This window comes from Gymnodraco acuticeps, unplaced genomic scaffold (genome assembly GCF_902827175.1).
Source record: "Gymnodraco acuticeps unplaced genomic scaffold, fGymAcu1.1, whole genome shotgun sequence".
NCBI lineage: Eukaryota > Metazoa > Chordata > Actinopteri > Perciformes > Bathydraconidae > Gymnodraco > Gymnodraco acuticeps.
In genome coordinates this window covers 53591-76260 of record NW_022991493.1, presented here as the reverse complement: position 1 = coordinate 76260, position 22670 = coordinate 53591, and the positions used below count along the sequence as shown (strand labels likewise).

The following is a 22670-nucleotide window of genomic DNA, read 5'->3' as shown; positions in this document are numbered from 1 at the left end:
CGCCTGACAGCGACGATATATATGTTGTTTTTTTCTCTTGGAGACGAGGAGCAACATCAGCATTAACTCCCAGAGAAATAAAACAAGGTCTGCAGAAAGAAGAAGAGCGGCAGCAGATTGAAACGAGGAGAGGCCTTGCGGTTTGTAATCGTAAAGCACTAGTATTGCAGATATCTGGGGATGTATTGGAAGCACATTTCGTGAGGCGTTGCCTGCCAGAAAGAAGTCATAAATCTTTCCAGCTCTTCCTCAATGCCCCTCTGGTGAAATTAGTAGTAGAAAAACTGAGAATTGAGAAGTTTTTTTTTTTAACATTTTCCCCTTCTGACAGAGCACATAAAAAACGTGACAACGGGAACAAAGACGGTGATAAATCCAGAATAATTGGATCCACATTACAGCGATAGCTCACAGGTCTGGCAGTCACATCCATCTTTCCGAAAAGCATCAGAATGAAGCAGGAGCCGGGTTAGTTTTACTGTCAGCTCCTTTGATTACCCACCATCTCCGGAGACGCTGGGAGTCTTGGATCCTGCAGGAGACTTCATCACCTCGCTGCTGTACATCAGGTAGCTGTCGTACTCGTCTCCAGCCTCAGCGTCGATGATGGGGATATCTGGGATGATGGGAACTATCGAGACAGGAGGAGAAGGAGGTAAATATATTGGCAGGGAACGTATAACAATATTTCTTCTGGGAGTGATCACGACTAGTTGTAAGAAATCAACATTTTTTGAAGGCCTTGGAATAATTGATTGATTTTATTTGAAGAGAATATCACAGAAGAGATCTTCGAGCTTTGATCAATTAATGTAGAGAGACGATCGTAAGTTCAAACTCAACCATATTGCACACTTTTTAAATGTGTTATCCGTTATTTGGCTTTTTCTAATCATTGCTTTTAATAACAGCTCATTTTATTTCCAATCTCAAACTGTTCTAATGTTTTCTTAACGTCTAAACTTGATTACACTTTAAAATGGCTTCGTGTCTTAATGGTGATTTGCCTTGTCTTACCAGGGTGCAAATATACAAATCTGTGTTTGCTTATGGACTACACTAAATGTTTTACAGTGATGCAAGTTTAATATTTCACAGAGAATTAATTGCATTTAATAAAACGATTAATTATCTTATTCATGTTTGTTGGTTTCTAGGATTTCCAATTCCAAATCCTACTTCACTTTTATCCTCAGGGCAATTGTATGCCCTCCTATTTCACTTATATTACTTGTTTTGTTGCCCCAATAAACATTCATCTGTTTGTCATCTTGCAATAAACTTATTTATATAAATAGTTATCGACGTATTAAACCGTATTTAATTAGCTCTTAATGTACATTATTTAATTTCATATTCTGTTCTTGTTCATATCATATTCTGTTAACATCTATATAGACTTTTTATTTTGTATTTGTGTATTTTATTAAATGATATATACTTTTTATTAATCCCTGTGGGGAAATTGTTTCTCTGCATTTGACCCATCCTGTGTTAGGAGCAGTGTGCTGCCATTTTGAACAGCGCCCGGGGAGCAGTGTAGGGAACGGTGCCTTGCTCAGGGACACCTCGGTAGCACTTGGTCTTTTCCGGGACTTGAACTGCGACCTTCCAGTTGCCAAGCCAAGTCCCTATGGACTTCGCCACCACCGCCCCAGATGTGTTGCATTGTTGGAGGAGCTCAGGTCAGAATAATTTCATTGCCATTTCTACTCTGTAGCTTTTGAGCTAACGATGATAAAACCTTTGAATTTAGTCTCATATTTGTTGGTGTCTTAAATCTCTTGTGTTTCCGACTGAAACTGAAGTCTGTTGAGGGTGTGTTGGCCCCATACTTACTGGACAGAGGTCTTGCGGGCTGCGATGCCAGGTTGATGGTGGCGTCTCTGAATGGACCCCAGCCCATGCTGTTCATGGCCCGGACTTTGTACTGGTAGGTCTGGGCGCGCTGCAGGTTCTCGATCAGCAGCATGCGCTTCTTCGGGTTGTCGATCTTTATCTTCTTAGCGGCGCCCTCTGGCTCTGTGAGGAGAGAGTATTGGTTTAAAGGTCTCCTATTATACTGTATTTAGGCATATATTATAGGTCTCAGATATATACAAATATATAAAACAGTGTTTTGCTCAAAATACCAAACAGATCACCCATTCTAGCCTCATATCCCTCTATTTCAGCCCTGTTAGACAAGTGCTGATTCTGGGTCTGTAGCTTTAAAAAAAAATGATAAATGCTGCCGTGATAAAACACCAAAAACCACATCAAGGATCCTCTCTGAAACAGGATGGAGCTCAAACTCTTTCTCTCTCTCAGGTTTACCACAAGGTGACTTCCTTTTGATTTCCTGCTTCTTCACACACACTCTCTCCAGTACATGTTAGCTCTGAGTGTTAGCATGCTAATGTAAACACAGACCATATTACTTCCAGAACACGTCTCATTGTTTCTGACAGCAACGTTTCTGATTGGCCCGTGGGGGCAAAGCCCGCCCACATTTTAGTAATGTGGTCATGACGCAGCAAATCTGGATCAGCGTCGTTGTTCCCCGTTTTTAGAGATGTGGGTACGGAGGAGAAGAGAGAGGGGTTTATTTCCTGACACTTTGAGAGTCTCCTGACACACCGGGGACACACCGGGGACACGTGGTGATGTAGAGAAGACATCAGGAAGTGCATTTTGCATGATAGGAGACCTTTAAATATGAAAATGACACGATGCTAATATATAGATAAACTCTTGAGGTTTGGTTCTTACTCGTGTCCTCGCCGATGGGGGTGTAGATGACTTCGTACGCCGTGATGTTCCCGTTGGTTTCGGCAGGTTCACCCCAGCTGACCTGAGTGACCGTCGGGCTGATCACGTTGAAGGCCAGACGTCCTGGTTCACCGGGAACTGAAGAAAAAACAACACAGGAAACGTTTTTATGTTCAAACTAAGGTAAGGTACTTTTATTTACAGAGCACATTTTCAGCTAGACATGGCATTTTACTAGTCCTTAAATGTGTAATGAATCAATGTTTAGACACTAAATTAGTGTTCAAATGTTGATGTTTTTAAGAATAACTGGTTCAACCCAATCCAGAAGATAAAATCACATAAAAAAACAAACCAAAAATCCATTGATTCTCTACAAGATATCATCATTTTGATAATATTTTCGTCTGGTATCCTTTTATAAACACCAGTATAGTAAATTCTGAGTAGTTACCGTCCTCCAGTGTTTGACAGGGCACCATGTCTGTATCATATCCGTCTCCCATGGCGTTGTACGCGCAGACCCTCGTCTCGTAGTCGCAGTACGGGTACAGGTTGGTCAGCTCAGCCTGAGGCGTCTTCACATCCATCACCTTGGCGTCTTCCTCCGGGTCGCCATAGATCCAGTACTTTACCTGAAGCATACAAGGTACACACATCCTTTACTCGAGTAGAAGTACAGATACTCGTGTTTAAAAATACTCTGGTGAAAGTAGAAGTACTGACTAAACTTCTAAGTAAAAAGTCAAAGTAAAGAGGCTTTGAAGTGTACTTCAGTAGAAAGTACCCATAACTAGCAGCTGCTTTAAAGAGTACCTGACCTCCCTTTATATTAATAGAACAATAATGTCATTGTTAGCTAATGAATGTTTCCATGCTGAACAACGGCAACATGACAACGTTTCCATTGGTCCCTCTTCTTTAGAGAAGACCAGGAAATGATGGATACACGGATCGTGTTCAAATCAATAGGCACGCAATGACTCTAAAGAATAATGATCACGCATCAGACACACATTCAGACTAAAGGAACCAGCTGTTTGGAAATGAGAGAAGTAGAAAGTACAAGTATTTGAGTTCAACATGTAAGAAGTAGAAAGTACAGGTATTTGTGTTCAACATGTAAGAAGTAGAAAGTACAGGTATTTGAGTTCAACATGTAAGAAGTAGAAAGTACAGGTATTTGAGTTCAACATATAAGAAGTAGAAAGTACAGGTATTTGGGTTCAACATGTAAGAAGTAGAAAGTACAGGTATTTGAGTTCAACATGTAAGAAGTAGAAAGTACAGGTATTTGAGTTCAACATGTAAGAAGTAGAAAGTACAGGTATTTGAGTTCAACATGTAAGAAGTAGAAAGTACAGGTATTTGAGTTCAACATGTAAGAAGTAGAAAGTACAGGTATTTGAGTTCAACATGTAAGAAGTAGAAAGTACAGGTATTTGAGTTCAACATGAGAGAAGTAGAAAGTACAGGTATTTGAGTTCAACATGTAAGAAGTAGAAAGTACAGGTATTTGAGTTCAACATGTAAGAAGTAGAAAGTACAGGTATTTGAGTTCAACATGAGAGAAGTAGAAAGTACAGGTATTTGAGTTCAACATGTGAGAAGTAGAAAGTACAGGTATTTGAGTTCAACATGAGAGAAGTAGAAAGTACAGGTATTTGAGTTCAACATGTGAGAAGTAGAAAGTACAGGTATTTGAGTTCAACATGTAAGAAGTAGAAAGTACAGGTATTTGAGTTCAACATGTAAGAAGTAGAAAGTACAGGTATTTGTGTTCAACATGTAAGAAGTAGAAAGTACAGGTATTTGTGTTCAACATGAGAGAAGTAGAAAGTACAGGTATTTGAGTTCAACATGAGAGAAGTAGAAAGTACAAGTATTTGAGTTCAACATGTAAGAAGTAGAAAGTACAGGTATTTGAGTTCAACATGTAAGAAGTAGAAAGTACAGGTATTTGAGTTCAACATGAGAGAAGTAGAAAGTACAAGTATTTGAGTTCAACATGTAAGAAGTAGAAAGTACAGGTATTTGTGTTCAACATGTAAGAAGTAGAAAGTACAGGTATTTGTGTTCAACATGTAAGAAGTAGAAAGTACAGGTATTTGAGTTCAACATGTAAGAAGTAGAAAGTACAGGTATTTGAGTTCAAAATGAGAGAAGTAGAAAGTACAAGTATTTGAGTTCAACATGTGAGAAGTAGAAAGTACAGGTATTTGTGTTCAACATGTAAGAAGTAGAAAGTACAGGTATTTGTGTTCAACATGTGAGAAGTAGAAAGTACAGGTATTTGTGTTCAACATGTAAGAAGTAGAAAGTACAAGTATTTGAGTTCAACATGTGAGAAGTAGAAAGTACAGGTATTTGGGTTCAACATGTAAGAAGTAGAAAGTACAGGTATTTGTGTTCAACATGTAAGAAGTAGAAAGTACAGGTATTTGAGTTCAACATGTAAGAAGTAGAAAGTACAGGTATTTGAGTTCAACATGTAAGAAGTAGAAAGTACAGGTATTTGTGTTCAACATGTGAGAAGTAGAAAGTACAGGTATTTGTGTTCAACATGTGAGAAGTAGAAAGTACAGGTATTTGTGTTCAACATGTGAGAAGTAGAAAGTACAGACTGTGTTCAACATGTAAGAAGTAGAAAGTACAGGTATTTGAGTTCAACATGTAAGAAGTAGAAAGTACAGGTATTTGAGTTCAACATGTGAGAAGTAGAAAGTACAGGTATTTGAGTTCAACATGTAAGAAGTAGAAAGTACAGGTATTTGTGTTCAACATGTGAGAAGTAGAAAGTACAGGTATTTGTGTTCAACATGTGAGAAGTAGAAAGTACAGACTGTGTTCAACATGTAAGAAGTAGAAAGTACAGGTATTTGAGTTCAACATGTAAGAAGTAGAAAGTACAGGTATTTGAGTTCAACATGTGAGAAGTAGAAAGTACAGGTATTTGGGTTCAACATGTAAGAAGTAGAAAGTACAGGTATTTGAGTTCAACATGTAAGAAGTAGAAAGTACAGGTATTTGAGTTCAACATGTAAGAAGTAGAAAGTACAGGTATTTGTGTTCAAATGTAAGAAGTAGAAAGTACAGGTATTTGTGTTCAACATGTGAGAAGTAGAAAGTACAGGTATTTGAGTTCAACATGTAAGAAGTAGAAAGTTCAGGTATTTGTGTTCAACATGTAAGAAGTAGAAAGTACAGGTATTTGGTTTCAACATGTAAGAAGTAGAAAGTACAGGTATTTGGGTTCAACATGTGAGAAGTAGAAAGTACAGGTATTTGAGTTCAACATGTAAGAAGTAGAAAGTACAGGTATTTGTGTTCAACATGTAAGAAGTAGAAAGTTCAGGTATTTGTGTTCAACATGTAAGAAGTAGAAAGTTCAGGTATTTGTGTTCAACATGTAAGAAGTAGAAAGTTCAGGTATTTGAGTTCAACATGTAAGAAGTAGAAAGTTCAGGTATTTGTGTTCAACATGTGAGAAGTAGAAAGTACAGGTATTTGAGTTCAACATGTGAGAAGTAGAAAGTTCAGGTATTTGTGTTCAACATGTAAGAAGTAGAAAGTACAGGTATTTGAGTTCAACATGTAAGAAGTAGAAAGTTCAGGTATTTGTGTTCAACATGTAAGAAGTAGAAAGTACAGGTATTTGAGTTCAACATGTGAGAAGTAGAAAGTACAGGTATTTGTGTTCAACATGTAGAAGTAGAAAGTACAGGTATTTGTGTTCAACATGTAGAAGTAGAAAGTACAGGTATTTGTGTTCAACATGTAGAAGTAGAAAGTACAGGTATTTGAGTTCAACATGTAAGAAGTAGAAAGTACAGGTATTTGGGTTCAACATGTGAGAAGTAGAAAGTACAGGTATTTGAGTTCAACATGTAAGAAGTAGAAAGTACAGGTATTTGAGTTCAACATGTAAGAAGTAGAAAGTACAGGTATTTGAGTTCAACATGTAAGAAGTAGAAAGTACAGGTATTTGTGTTCAACATGTGAGAAGTAGAAAGTACAGGTATTTGTGTTCAACATGTGAGAAGTAGAAAGTACAGGTATTTGTGTTCAACATGTGAGAAGTAGAAAGTACAGACTGTGTTCAACATGTAAGAAGTAGAAAGTACAGGTATTTGAGTTCAACATGTAAGAAGTAGAAAGTACAGGTATTTGGGTTCAACATGTAAGAAGTAGAAAGTACAGGTATTTGAGTTCAACATGTGAGAAGTAGAAAGTACAGGTATTTGAGTTCAACATGTAAGAAGTAGAAAGTACAGGTATTTGAGTTCAACATGTGAGAAGTAGAAAGTACAGGTATTTGAGTTCAACATGTAAGAAGTAGAAAGTACAGGTATTTGTGTTCAACATGTGAGAAGTAGAAAGTACAGGTATTTGTGTTCAACATGTGAGAAGTAGAAAGTACAGACTGTGTTCAACATGTAAGAAGTAGAAAGTTCAGGTATTTGAGTTCAACATGAGAGAAGTAGAAAGTACAGGTATTTGAGTTCAACATGTAAGAAGTAGAAAGTACAGGTATTTGAGTTCAACATGTGAGAAGTAGAAAGTACAGGTATTTGGGTTCAACATGTAAGAAGTAGAAAGTACAGGTATTTGAGTTCAACATGTAAGAAGTAGAAAGTACAGGTATTTGAGTTCAACATGTAAGAAGTAGAAAGTACAGGTATTTGTGTTCAAAATGTAAGAAGTAGAAAGTACAGGTATTTGTGTTCAACATGTGAGAAGTAGAAAGTACAGGTATTTGAGTTCAACATGTAAGAAGTAGAAAGTTCAGGTATTTGTGTTCAACATGTGAGAAGTAGAAAGTACAGGTATTTGAGTTCAACATGTAAGAAGTAGAAAGTTCAGGTATTTGTGTTCAACATGTAAGAAGTAGAAAGTACAGGTATTTGGTTTCAACATGTAAGAAGTAGAAAGTACAGGTATTTGGGTTCAACATGTGAGAAGTAGAAAGTACAGGTATTTGAGTTCAACATGTAAGAAGTAGAAAGTACAGGTATTTGTGTTCAACATGTAAGAAGTAGAAAGTTCAGGTATTTGTGTTCAACATGTAAGAAGTAGAAAGTTCAGGTATTTGTGTTCAACATGTAAGAAGTAGAAAGTTCAGGTATTTGAGTTCAACATGTAAGAAGTAGAAAGTTCAGGTATTTGTGTTCAACATGTGAGAAGTAGAAAGTACAGGTATTTGAGTTCAACATGTGAGAAGTAGAAAGTTCAGGTATTTGTGTTCAACATGTAAGAAGTAGAAAGTACAGGTATTTGAGTTCAACATGTAAGAAGTAGAAAGTTCAGGTATTTGTGTTCAACATGTAAGAAGTAGAAAGTACAGGTATTTGTGTTCAACATGTAAGAAGTCAAAGTAAAAACTTGTCAGAAAATAAGTAGTGGAGTAAAGTACTGATACCAGAACAATGTACTTAAGTACAGTAACGGAGTATTTGTACTCCATACTTCCCCCCTCTGATGGGACGTACCTTGTACCCCTGGGGGTTCCCAGGCGGAGGGTCCCAGTTGAGGCGGATGTTTCGGGGTCCGGTTGCTTTGGCCTTGAGGTTTTCGGGGGAGAGAATATGGCCGCCGGGGGAAGTGGCTGTTGTCTTTATGTTGCTCATCTGCATCTGGTCAAACTCTGTAGATCTGGGACCTGCTGGGAGGGGAAGGCAGACAATCGGACTAAATTAGCCAAATCTTGACCACATCCGGTCCTTCTGCTTTAGATTGTCCCTTTCTCTTATCAAATAAAATATAAATATGAAACCGCTCTCATCCAGATCTTTTTCCCTTTCTTGCAATGGACATAAATGTATAAAATAATCTGTGTCTATGATTTGAATCTGAACCTAATGGTGAATGTAAGCTACCTTTTTGGGTTTCATATGTGTGTAGATGTGGCTCTGATACTAGGAGGGTAAAGTGATGGAGCTCCATTTGTTATGTAAGGGATGATGTGCAGCGAGGCAGTCATTATGGGGAAAAGAACACCCGACAGGCAGATCAGGAAGCGGAGGGACCTTGATCAGCATGAAGGGTGTTCTTCATAATGACTGCGTCGCTGCACATCATCCGCTTATCACACGGCCACATTCTCAACAAAGTAACGACATGACTCCCAATATTAATTGAAATGCTTTTATGGATTTAAAAAAATAGTTGTATTGATTTAAAATGACATGCATCCGCTAAGAAAAGTAGTCCGTTGTTGCCGTTTGAACTAACGTAGCAACGGCAGGAACTGCTTCGTTAGCGTTTTTGAGGAGCTTTTTGATTACAGATTTGAAAACATCGCTGCTTGCTTTAAAAGTAGCACACTTCATTAAGTCAAACCTTGGGAAGCATCTAGATACCCCTGCCCTAATGCCAAAGGAACTGCACACTGAATATGTGTCGCCGTTTGATGTCTATGTCTGGACCGCTGCGTAAAGAGGAGGGTTTCTGCCTGTTACTTCTCCGCTGTTTTCTTGTCGCTCTTGTCTTGTCAGTTTGAAAAGCAAACTGTATACAGTTAAATCGACCGACCTTCTTTCTGCAGATGTGAGCGTCCTTAACAACGGTCAATAAATCCATGACAGCGGTCTGTACTACTGGATTAACAACGTGTCACGTGTTCTGAATCGACCAATCAGAATCGAGTATTCAACTAAGCCATGTAATACATTTAGAAAGCTGTGTCACTAGTGTAGCTACGCAGTGACTGATGCACATTAGTTTTCCAGTACTTTATGAATCTCTGACCAAAGATGCTCCTCAGAACTGTTACAGGATGTTTTTAATCGTTAATATTTTTGTATGCATGCTTCTTGGTAACATTAAGCTGTCTTTGGCTCTTTTTCTGCTGTAACAATGTACATTTCCCCTCTGTGGGACTAATAAAGGTATTCTGATTCTGAATTATCACTGGGCAAAGATATCATGATTTTGATCATATTTTTGGGCTGGTATCTCCTCTTACCTGCATCGATGACGTTGATCAGCGTGGTCTTCTTCTCTCCGACGGAGGCGTTGTTGCTCGGGTCGAACAGCTCCAATTGGATAATTTCGGGCGTCACAGGGCCGGGTTTGGACTTCGGGTCGATCACGATGTTCTTCTCCGTCTCTCCGGGGTTGAACTTCAGGACGCCGGAGAGGTCGAGGCGCTGAGACTTCTTGGTTCTCCACTTCACCGTCGCCGGGCTGTTTGGGTTTCGAGTGCGGACCACGGGGACGGAGTAGTTCAGGTCGGAGGTGGTGAAGTTCTGGGTTCCCTTTTTGAACATCATCACACTGGGCTCTGGATAGAACGAGAAGGGGAACATAATTTAAAACCGTATTTAATTTTGTCTTAATGTACATCCTCTGCAGATTTAGTAAATGTACCCACTTACAAAGAAATGAACAGTCTATTGTAATGGTAGGTTTATTCAAATACTTATTTACCACAGTTCAATGCAAATAATTGTTTATCTTTTATATAATGTACATTTCTGGATTCTCTTTTTGATATTCTGTCTCTCATTAGTCAAATAAACCTCCCATTACAATTATAGACTGTTCATTTATTTGTAAGTAGGCAAATTAACACAATCTGCAAGGGATCAAATACTTATTCTTGCACTATTCTTTATTTGTGTATTCTATTATACATGTTGCATTGATGGAGGAGCTTCATTGCCATTTCTACTCCGTAGCTTTGTTCATATGACGATAAAACCTTTGAAAGCTGAAAGAAAGGGGAAGACGGCGATAAGACGGTATCTGTGAATAGCTGTGGTGTTTAAATCTGAAACGAAGTGCCGTTATAGTAACAGTTACAGTGAACAGAGTCTTGTAATATTTGTACCTATGTTACAAAAAATGTCTTCCAGTTTGAAACACATGGACACGTCTCCTTGCCACAGAACGAGAGGTGACCTTCAACAAAGTCAGTATTTGTCCAGAAGGCCATAAGCAAGGGTAAGACAATGCAATATATATATGTTCATACGTATACACCGTGGAACATGTGAATCATATACTTAGCGTTAGGCCTATGCATGTGTTGTAAAGATTGCTGATATGAAATATGAAACAAATGAAAGTCTAACCAATGTGTAACCTCCCAATTGAATAGTGAATTTAAGCTACTTCTTAGGGTTTCATATGTGTGTAAATGTGGCTCTGATACTAGCCATTCGAGGGTAAAGTGATGGACCTCCATTTTGTATACTTAAAAAGCTGTGTCACTATCGTAGCTACGCAGTAACTGATCAGTATCTGTTTTAAAGATCTGTCTTTTTGCATTAAAGGTCCCCTATCATCCTCCTCTTCATCAATATATCACAGGTCTCAGATATATCCAGAGCCTGTCTCTGATTGGCTGAAACACCAAACAGATCATTGCAGCATTACCCATAATCCCCTCTGTTTCAGCCCTGTTTCCAAAGTGCTGATTCTCTGTCTGTTACTTTAGATGAAAATAAGGAGCCCCTCCCCACGCCCCTCTGAGAGAGATTTGGTTACAAAGAACTCAATGGAGCTCTAGGAGGAGATTCAGGTGATAAGGGGGGGGGGGGGTTACCTTGGTTGCTGATTGGCTAATGGTTACACAAGACAAAACATCGTTATGACATCATAAAGTGGCCAAAATCTGATCAGCTCATTTTCAGACAGGTTTTTATAGAAATGGATCAAAAAGAGAGAGAATCTTTGTTCCTGAAACTTTCAGAGTCTCTTTCCACAGAGGGGACACATGTTGATGTAGAAGAGACATGGAGAAGAGGGGACACATGTTGATGTAGAAGAGACATGAAGAAGAGGGGACACATGTTGATGTAGAAGAGACATGGAGAAGAGGGGACACATGTTGATGTAGAAGAGACATGAAGAAGAGGGGACACATGTTGATGTAGAAGAGACATGAAGAAGAGGGGACACATGTTGATGTAGAAGAGACATGAAGAAGAGGGGACACATGTTGATGTAGAAGAGACATGAAGAAGAGGGGACACATGTTGATGTAGAAGAGACATGAAGAAGAGGGGACACATGTTGATGTAGAAGAGACGTGAAAAAGAGGGGACACATGTTGATGTAGAAGAGACGTGAAGAGAGGGACCTGTTGGTGTAGACGAGACATGAAGAAGAGGGGACACATGTTGATGTAGAAGAGACATGGAGAAGAGGGGACACATGTTGATGTAGAAGAGACATGGAGAAGAGGGGACACATGTTGATGTAGAAGAGACATGAAGAAGAGGGGACACATGTTGATGTAGAAGAGACATGAAGAAGAGGGGACACATGTTGATGTAGAAGAGACATGAAGAAGAGGGGGACACATGTTGATGTAGAAGAGACATTGAAGAAGAGGGGACACATGTTGATGTAGAAGAGACATGAAGAAGAGAGGACACATGTTGATGTAGAAGAGACATGAAGAAGAGGGGACACATGTTGATGTAGAAGAGACATGGAGAAGAGGGGACACATGTTGATGTAGAAGAGACATGAAGAAAAGGGGACACATGTTGATGTAGAAGAGACATGAAGAAGAGGGGACACATGTTGATGTAGAAGAGACATGAAGAAGAGGGGACACATGTTGATGAAGAAGAGACATGAAGAAGAGGGGACACATGTTGATGTAGAAGAGACATGAAGAAGAGGGGACACATGTTGATGTAGAAGAGACATGAAGAAGAGGGGACACATGTTGATGTAGAAGAGACGTGAAGAAGAGGGGACACATGTTGATGAAGAAGAGACATGAAGAAGAGGGGACACATGTTGATGTAGAAGAAACGTGAAGAAGAGGGGACACATGTTGATGTAGAAGAGACATGAAGAAGAGGGGACACATGTTGATGTAGAAGAGACATGAAGAAGAGGGGACACATGTTGATGGAGAAGAGACATGAAGAAGAGGGGACACATGTTGATGTAGAAGAGACATGAAGAAGAGGGGACACATGTTGATGTAGAAGAGACATGAAGAAGAGGGGACACATGTTGATGTAGAGGAGACATGAAGAAGAGGGGACACATGTTGATGTAGAAGAGACATGAAGAAGAGGGGACACATGTTGATGTAGAAGAGACATGAAGAAGAGGGGACACATGTTGATGTAGAAGAGACATGGAGAAGAGGGGACACATGTTGATGTAGAAGAGACATGAAGAAGAGGGGACACATGTTGATGTAGAAGAGACATGAAGAAGAGGGGACACATGTTGATGTAGAAGAGACATGAAGAAGAGGGGACACATGTTGATGTAGAAGAGACATGAAGAAGAGGGGACACATGTTGATGTAGAAGAGACATGAAGAAGAGGGGACACATGTTGATGTAGAAGAGACATGAAGAAGAGGGGACACATGTTGATGTAGAAGAGACATGAAGAAGAGGGGACACATGTTGATGTAGAAGAGACATGAAGAAGAGAGGACACATGTTGATGTAGAAGAGACATGAAGAAGAGGGGACACATGTTGATGTAGAAGAGACATGGAGAAGAGGGGACACATGTTGATGTAGAAGAGACATGAAGAAAAGGGGACACATGTTGATGTAGAAGAGACATGAAGAAGAGGGGACACATGTTGATGGAGAAGAGACATGAAGAAGAGGGGACACATGTTGATGTAGAAGAGACATGAAGAAGAGGGGACACATGTTGATGTAGAAGAGACATGAAGAAGAGGGGACACATGTTGATGTAGAAGAGACATGAAGAAGAGGGGACACATGTTGATGTAGAAGAGACATGAAGAAGAGGGGACACATGTTGATGTAGAAGAGACATGAAGAAGAGGGGACACGTGTTGATGTAGAAGAGACATGAAGAAGAGGGGACACATGTTGATGTAGAGGAGACATGAAGAAGAGGGGACACATGTTGATGTAGAAGAGACATGGAGAAGAGGGGACACATGTTGATGTAGAAGAGACATGAAGAAGAGGGGACACATGCTGATGTAGAAGAGACATGAAGAAGAGGGGACACATGTTGATGTAGAAGAGACATGAAGAAGAGGGGACACATGTTGATGTAGAAGAGACATGAAGAAGAGGGGACACATGTTGATGTAGAAGAGACATGAAGAAGAGGGGACACATGGTGATGTAGAAGAGACATGAAGAAGAGGGGACACATGTTGATGTAGAAGAGACATGAAGAAGAGGGGACACATGTTGATGTAGAAGAGACATGAAGAAGAGGGGACACATGGTGATGTAGAAGAGACATGAAGAAGAGGGGACACATGTTGATGTAGAAGAGACATGAAGAAGAGGGGACACATGTTGATGAAGAAGAGACATGAAGAAGAGGGGACACATGTTGATGTAGAAGAGACATGAAGAAGTGGATTCTTCCTCTAGTTCACCTGGCAGGTCTGTGATGGTGACGGTGGTTCTCGGGTAGCGTCCCAGCTTGGCTCCCTGTCTTGGGTTACTGAGGTCCATCACAAACTGCCGGACCTGCTTTTCGTCTAGAAGGCCGTCTTTCTCGCTGAGCTCCAGCAGGCGGACGGGAACTAATTTCTGGGTCTCATCAGGACCGTAGCTCAGGTCTCCTTCCACGTGGATGTAGTCCTAAAACACACAAGAGAAGAACAGGTAAGGAACATGGGAGGCTGTGGCGCAGTGGGTTAGTGCATTGGTGTTGGGATCAGGGGAGCACAGGTTCAAACCCCACTGCAGTCAGCATGTCGTTGTGTCCCTGAGACACTTCACCCCAAATTGCTCCTGTGGGGATTGTCCACAGTACTGAGTATGTTAGTAACATGTGATGTAATCATAATTTCTCAAAAATGTCTTGGTGTAAGCTATTCCTCAAAACAAATGATGCTTTTTGTTGTGTCAAACTATCATATAATCATTTAAAACATATATTCTTATACTCTGATTGCCTTTTACTCTGTTCAATTGTATTTGTAGTTTTGTATGTGTTTAACAGAGATACACTGAACAAAAATATAAACGCAACACTTTTGTTTTTGCTCCCATTTTTCATGAGATGAACTCAAAGATCTAAAACATTTTCTATAAACACAAAATAACCATTTCTCTCAAATATTGTTCAAAAATCTGAAAGAATCTGTGATAGTGAGCACTTCTCCTTTGCCGAGATAATCCATCCCACCTCACAGGTGTGGCATATCAAGATGCTGATTAGACAGCATGATTATTGCACAGGTGTGCCTTAGGCTGGCCACAATAAAAGGCCACTCTGAAACGTGCAGTTTTGCTTTATTGGGGGGGTCTGGGGGGGTCCGAAAACCAGTCAGTATCTGGTGTGAGGGTTAGGGTTAGGGTTAGGGTAATGTTGTGAATCGAGTGGCCCATGGTGGTGGTGGGGTTATGGTATGGGCAGGCGTATGTTATGGACGACGAACACAGGCCACTCAATTCACAACATTACCCTAACCCTACCCCTAACCCTACTCACACCAGATACTGACTGGTTTTCGGACCCCCCCAGACCCCCCCCAATAAAGCAAAACTGCACGTTTCAGAGTGGCCTTTTATTGTGGCCAGCCTAAGGCACACCTGTGCAATAATCATGCTGTCTAATCAGCATCTTGATATGCCACACCTGTGAGGTGGGATGGATTATCTCGGCAAAGGAGAAGTGCTCACTATCACAGATTCTTTCAGATTTTTGAACAATATTTGAGATAAATGGTTATTTTGTGTTTATAGAAAATGTTTTAGATCTTTGAGTTCATCTCATGAAGAATGGGAGCAAAAACAAAAGTGTTGCGTTTATATTTTTGTTCAGTGTATGTTAAGGATTTACATTTCAGGAAGTGTAAAAGGAAGTAAAAGGTGGATTAAATGGTTAAATACGAGGGGGTTTAATGGTTTCATGATGGGATGTAGGACCAGCTGTTTCCTTTCATGAATATACAGAGAGACTGTAAGCAGAACTTCTTTATCCTCTGAGGATGAAGTTGACACGTAAAGAACATCATGGCGATGCCCCATGGGGCTAAACCAAATAATAATTAACAGTGGCACTGACATTAAACATATCCTAACTGAATTAAGGAGGAGAAAAAGCTTTGACAAATCACAGACTCTACCACGGACCATAATGAGTCTGATTGAACAAAGAAGATCGGACAATGCACTTTCTGCCCTCTGCCCTCTGAAATACCTTCTTTGCGTTTAAGTATGTATTTGTGTATTATGTGCATTTTCCATGTAGTGTTTTGTGTATGTCTATTATGTATTGACAAAACAATTTAAAAGCATTTCTTGGTGATGACACACACCTTATTCTAACAATGCAACATCCCATCCCTGGACACAGAGAGGTAGACATTTCTAATATTGTTTAACGTGCAATAACAAAGTGTTCGTTCCAACTGGCACTGTACTTTTGATAAGAGAATAAACATGTCTATTATGGTAATGATTTGAATGAGTAATAATTGTTAAAGGTCTCCTATTATCCTCTTCTTCATCAGTATATCACAGGTCTCAGATATATCCAGAGCCTGTCTCTGATTGGCTGAAACACCAAACAGATCATTGCAGCATTACCCATAATCCCCTCTGTTTCAGCCCTGTTTCCAAAGTGCTGATTCTCTGTCTGTTACTTTAGATGAAAATAAGGAGCCCCTCCCCACGCCCCTCTGAGAGACATTTGGTTACAAAGAACTCAATGGTGCTCTAGGAGGAGATTCAGGTGGTAAGGGGGGGGGGGGTTACCTTGGTGCTGATGGGCTAATGGTTACACGAGACAAAGAGACATGAAGAAGGGGATTAGGTGAATAGGTGAGCTTTCGTCTTTGAGAGTTATAGTATTTGTCTTCATCAGCGTTGGCTTTTCTCCCTCTTTTCAAAATTCAATTTGTTCTCACTTATCAACTCATTCATTTATAAATGTTTGTATTAGGACAATAAGGACAAACTAAGAAAGCTAACATACCATGTGTAAGGAGTTGCCTGTGATCACGGTGTGTGTCTCTCAGCAGTGGATGATGCTTCTAGAAAGCCTTCGTGTATGCAGGGATGGAGAGCTAAGTGAGCAGCTCACCTTCTTGTCTTTAGCCGTTTGGTCTCGTGTTCGGTAGGTCACTTGCGTTCGTCCGTTCTCGATGATCTCTCGGCTGATCGGGATGTTGGCGACTCCGTCCGACCGGCTGTACGTGTACGCCGGCTGCAGGAAGGAGAAGATGCTGGAGGCTGAGGAAGAGGAAGATATATTGTCAACAAATGATCCGCAGAAATGATCTATAGGGAAACTGCCTCGCTTGGCTCGAGAGCATTTTCTAGACAATTATCTTTATAGATGTCCCATGAGTGTTTTGGCACTGAAACAAGCAGATTAAAATAACATCCATGCTGGAGGCTGCGGACGAGGACGAGGAATAATAATAATAATAATAAATGATATTTATATAGCGCCTTTCAAGGGACCCAAGGTCGCTGTACATGGTGGACAAACAAAACAAATCAACGGGCAAACCAAAGAAATAAATAAAGGAAGCCAGGGGACCAGAAAAGGGCTAGGGCCCGAAGGCCAGGGTGAACAGGTGTGTTTTTAGTGATGATTTGAAGATGTCCAGGGAGGCAGCATTACGGATCTCGGCAGGAAGTGCATTCCAGAGGGTGGGGGCCGCAACACTGAACGCCCTGTCACCAACAGTTCGGAGGCGAGAGCGGGGGATGGAGAGCAGGCCCGTGTCTGAGGACCGCAGACTCCGAGAAGGGGTGTAGGGATGGAGGAGGTCCGATAAGTACTGGGGGGCGAGGGTATGGAGGGACTTGTACGTGAGGATGAGTGTTTTGTATTGAATCCGGGACCAGCCAATGTAGGTGGATGAGGGTGGGGGTGATATGGTGCCATTACATTACATTGCATTTAGCTGACGCTTTTATCCAAAGCGACTTACAATAAGTGCGTTCGACCAGGAAGACACAACCTTGACGAAAACAGAATCATAAAGTACATCAGGTTTCATAGAGCCAAACATTTCAAGTGCTTGGTGTGGGTGAGAAGCCTGGCGGCAGAGTTCTGGACGTATTGGAGGAAGAGGAAGAGGAAGAGGAAGAGGAAGAGGAGGATATCGTCAGAGGTGGGAAGTAGTGGAGTACAAATACTTCGTTACTGTACTTAAGTACATGTTTCTGGTATCAGTACTTTACTCCACTACTTATTATTCTGGCGACTTTTTACTTTGACTCCTTACATTTTTAACAACGGCAAAATGACCAAATGTTCATAGGTCAATACAATGACGTGTTTACAGACTCTCCTTGCACTATTTTAACCATTTTATCTGTTTATTGTGTTGCTCTGTTGGAGGAGCGTCAGATTGTCATTGGTAACTCTACACTGTAGCTACAGTATGTACAAATGATGATAAAAGCCTTGAAATCTTGAACATGTAGATTAGTGATTCACGAACGATCCGAATCTTTTGAACGGCTCTTTGGCACGAAGGAAGGGAACCGAGTCGTACTTGTCACGGTCTGTCTGTGTTTTGTCTGTCTCTGGTTTCCTGTTTTATTTTTGAAAAGTGTTCACCCCCTGTCTCTGTGTTTGCCCTCCTGTGTCTGATTGGAAGCTGATTCCACAAATGTGGAGCTTGATAACAGTTTGTGTTCTGGCGGCAGACACCCTATCCGTGTTTTAGAGTGCGCTTAAGACCTTCCTTTTTGATAAAGCTTATAGTGATAAAATAAAATAATCTAATCTAGAGTGCATTGACGTAGATACGTTGTGCCTCTTCACCTATACATTTTAGTTCTTACTCTTTCACTTAAATCCTAAAAACTTAGATCTTATATTTAAAACGTTATCCAAAGCTTTCCCCTCTATGACCTCTCAAGGTTTATTAGAGGGGAACAGGTTGCAGAGAAGGCCCGGCCGGGGAGTGTGGAACGTAGTCACTGACCCACTCCTACCTCTGACAAATTCAGGTTCCAGTGGGGACCTCTCTCCCTGCGTGTGCCTCTCCACCTCTGTTTCCTACTTCTTACTTGCTACCCTTTCCCCTCAACCTATCCTAAGGGAGTGCCTGTATGTAGACACGTTAGTTTAGCTGCTATAGGCTTGGACTGTTGAGGGGGGCACCTTACTCTGTCTTTCTGGCTGTCTGTACCTGTGTACTCTCATGTTCCGATTAACCCAGTTTCCCCCAAATCTCTTTTTTGTGTCCATATATACATCGGGATCCTGAGTCGAGGCTGATCATGTTGCTGTGGTCGTGTGTCCTGGATCCTCTATCCTGAGCACTGGATCTGAGTCCTGGACTTCGAGTCGTGGCTGAACCTGTCTCTGCGGTCCTGCCAGACTCTCACCATACTACTTCCCTGATGGCTCCCACAGGATTGCTGACATCCTCGTGGATTCATCTTCTTATTATAGACACATGCATTTCCAAACATTTGGACTACCTATGTTGTAAATGTATTATCTTTTCAATTTACAAACGGCATCTATTGCACGTCTGTCCGTCCTGGGAGAGGGATCCCTCCTCTGTTGCTCTCCCTGAGGTTTCTCCCATGTTCCCTTTAAACTGTGGGTTTTCTCTGGAAGTGTTTCCTTGTACGATGTGAGGGTCTAAGGATAGAGGGTCTGAGGACAGAGGGTCTAAGGACAGAGGGTCTAAGGACAGAGGGTCTAAGGATAGAGGGTCTGAGGACAGAGGGTCTAAGGACAGAGGGTCAAAGGACAGAGGGTCTAAGGACAGAGGGTCTGAGGACAGAGGGTCTAAGGACAGAGGGTCTAAGGACAGAGGGTCAGAGGACAGAGGGTCTGAGGACAGAGGGTCTAAGGACAGAGGGTCTAAGGACAGAGGGACTAAGGATAGAGGGTGTCGTATTGTCATACTGATATTCTGTACAAACTGTGAAGACCACTGAGATAAATGTAACATCTGTGATATTGGGCTATAAATAAACATTGATTGTCTGATTGTGTTCACCTGTTGCCCTTGTGTTTCTGCCTCCCCTGCCCAGCTGTGTCTTGTCCTGTGATTACCCCTCTCTGTATTTAGTCTTGTCTTTCCCTGTGTTCCCCTGTCGGTTCATTGTTTGTCTTTCCTGTCTCCCTCCATGTCAGTCAGTTTTTCAGGTATGTTTCTTCCTTGTGCTACCATTGTGATCATGTCATGTTTTTTTAATAAAGCTCGCTTTTTGTTTATAGACCTTTTTTACCTTTTTGTAGGCTGCATTTGGGTCCTACCTTTTCCCCAAACCTGACAGTACTTGGGGAGAGCCGTGCTTTTTATCGTTGGTTCACTGCCTGCCACTAATCCACTCGCCTTTACGTGAACAGTGAAAAAGCTTGATTTTGTTGCCCAACCGTATTCCGTGAAGACCCGCCCCTACTCCGATCGGCTCGGTTTAGCACGAGGGGTGAGATGTGAAAACGCAGCAGCATTTGGATGCACTTCAACAAAAACATAGGCAATGATAAAGCGTGAGTGCAACATTTGTAAAGCCAAAATATCATTTAAAGCAGGGTCAACAAATAATCTCCAGCGCCACTTAAAAACCCGTCTCTTTTGAACGGCTCTCGGAACGGAGCCATAAGACTCCTTCAGAGAGCCTGACTCCCATCAGATTGATATATCCTCATTCAGCCTACAGAACCAGACGTATGATTAGTGTCTTTAGTCACCGTGCTCTTTGATGATGGTGATGTTGACCAGGCGCTTCCCGATCCCAGCGATGCCCAGCGGGACGTCCACGGCCTCCACCAGCAGCTGCTTCTTATCATCGTCTTCATCTTTGACGAAGAGCGGCACGTGGACGTCTATAGACTCCACGCCTTCCTGAAACTCCACGGCTCCCACAGCCTCTGCAGAGGAGCGGTGGATAATACGACATTTAGTAAATCAGTTCAAAGTACATTTGCTCTAGTATTGCACTTAATTACTATTTTACTTTACTCGAGTACTCCCAGAAACCTGCCGGTCCGCTGCGACTCTGACTTATTTTAAATCCAGGCTGAAGACTTTGCTTTTTGCCTCTGCTTTTAATGGAACTATTCACATCTCACACGGCACTGTAACTTTTATTGTTTTATTGTGTTTCCGCTATATAAAAACCTGTCTGAAAATGAGCTGATCAGATTTTGTCCCTTTGTGATGTCATAATGTTTCTTTGGGATGTTTTACTATAAGCCAATCACCAACCAAGGTAAATCAATTCAGGCCATTCTGATTGGCTCACCTTTGACGAACTGCAATATTAAAATGACGTGCACTGCAAGTGTTTATTTGTATTATTTGTTGGTGATAAAAACTGAATATTAATCTACCATAATGTAATTCTACGACAAAAGCCAATTAGCATACCGACTTTTTTCTATTTTTGATCGTTTAAGTACATTTTTGGGATAATTCTTCAGTACTTTTAATGAAGTAACATCTTAATGCATAGTTTTAAAGGAGTATTTAAGACCATAGTGTTTCCTTATTTTACAAAAGAACGGGATTTAAGAACTTCTGGATTTAAATCTAGAATAATAATCAGAAATACCGTATATTATATTATGCAGTAAACGCTCACCTCTGTCTGTGGCCACGGTGTAATATCCCGGCACGACTTTGAGGTCGTTCACGTTTCCAGACTGCACGTTTTTCTCTGTGAGTTTGACGATATCGGGGAAAGTGCTGCGAGGAGCGGTGAGGACGGTGTCCATGATGGCGTACTCCTGCCTGAAAACACAAAACGTTAGACGTAAATACAAGACCTTAAATCGAGAAGAAACTTCAATATTCTATTCATTTTATGTAAAAATTAGAATGTTACCTTTTTCCAGCATTTCTCTGCATCCTGTAAGAACCAAAGTAAGTGAGAATTACATTTCCATTTAGAAAATATGAAGAATACCATATTTTCCAATGTTGGACAGGCCAAAAACCATTCCAACATGCTTGAGCTGCACAATAAGTAATTCTCTTTTTACTCGCCTCCCATAAAAACCTTGAAATTGCAATTAATTCAGAAGGAATGGTTTTCATGAGGGTCTAAGGACAGAGGGTCTAAGGACAGAGGGTCTAAGAACAGAGGGTCTAAGGACAGAGGGTCTGAGGACAGAGGGTCTGAGGACAGAGGGTCTAAGGACAGAGGGTCTGAGGACAGAGGGTCTAAGGACAGAGGGTCTAAGGACAGAGGGTCTGAGGACAGAGGGTCTAAGGACAGAGGGTCTAAGGACAGAGGGTCTAAGGACAGAGGGTCTAAGAACAGAGGGTCTGAGGACAGAGGGTCTGAGGAGAGAGGGTCTAAGGACAGAGGGTCTAAGGACAGAGGGTCTGAGGACAGAGGGTCTGAGGACAGAGGGTCTGAGGACAGAGGGTCTAAGGACAGAGGGTCTGAGGACAGAGGGTCTGAGGACAGAGGGTCTGAGGACAGAGGGTCTGAGGACAGAGGGTCTGAGGACAGAGGGTCTAAGGACAGAGGGTCTAAGGACAGAGGGTCTGAGGACAGAGGGTCTAAGGACAGAGGGTCTAATGACAGAGGGTCTAAGGACAGAGGGTCTAAGGATAGAGGGTCTAAGAACAGAGGGTCTAAGGACAGAGGATCTGAGGACAGAGGGTCTAAGGACAGAGGGTCTAAGGACAGAGGGTCTAAGAACAGAGGGTCTGAGGACAGAGGGTCTGAGGACGGAGGGTCTGAGGACAGAGGGTCTGAGGACAGAGGGTCTGAGGACAGAGGGTCTAAGGACAGAGGATCTAAGAACAGAGGGTCTAATGACAGAGGGTCTGAGGACAGAGGGTCTAAGGACAGAGGGTCTGAGGACAGAGGGTCTAAGGACAGAGGGTCTGAGGACAGAGGGTCTAAGGACAGAGGGTCTGAGGACAGAGGGTCTGAGGACAGAGGGTCTAAGGACAGAGGGTCTGAGGACAGAGGGTCTAAGGACAGAGGGTCTGAGGACAGAGGGTCTGAGGACAGAGGGTCTAAGGACAGAGGGTCTAAGAACAG

General features: G+C 41.5%; 1 protein-coding gene across 1 annotated transcript in view; it reads right to left on the bottom strand.

Moving 5' to 3' along the window:
- Positions 1-22670, bottom strand: part of itgb4 (integrin, beta 4) — a gene marked incomplete in the record, with an annotated part of 78305 nt that overhangs the window by 16057 nt on the left and 39578 nt on the right. The window contains 11 exon segments of the mRNA XM_034196773.1: positions 503-631; positions 1840-2022; positions 2752-2889; positions 3206-3386; positions 8241-8413; positions 9716-10033; positions 14108-14315; positions 16768-16916; positions 20362-20541; positions 21255-21403; positions 21498-21521. Of these exon segments, the coding sequence (XP_034052664.1) occupies positions 503-631; positions 1840-2022; positions 2752-2889; positions 3206-3386; positions 8241-8413; positions 9716-10033; positions 14108-14315; positions 16768-16916; positions 20362-20541; positions 21255-21403; positions 21498-21521 (1832 nt within the window).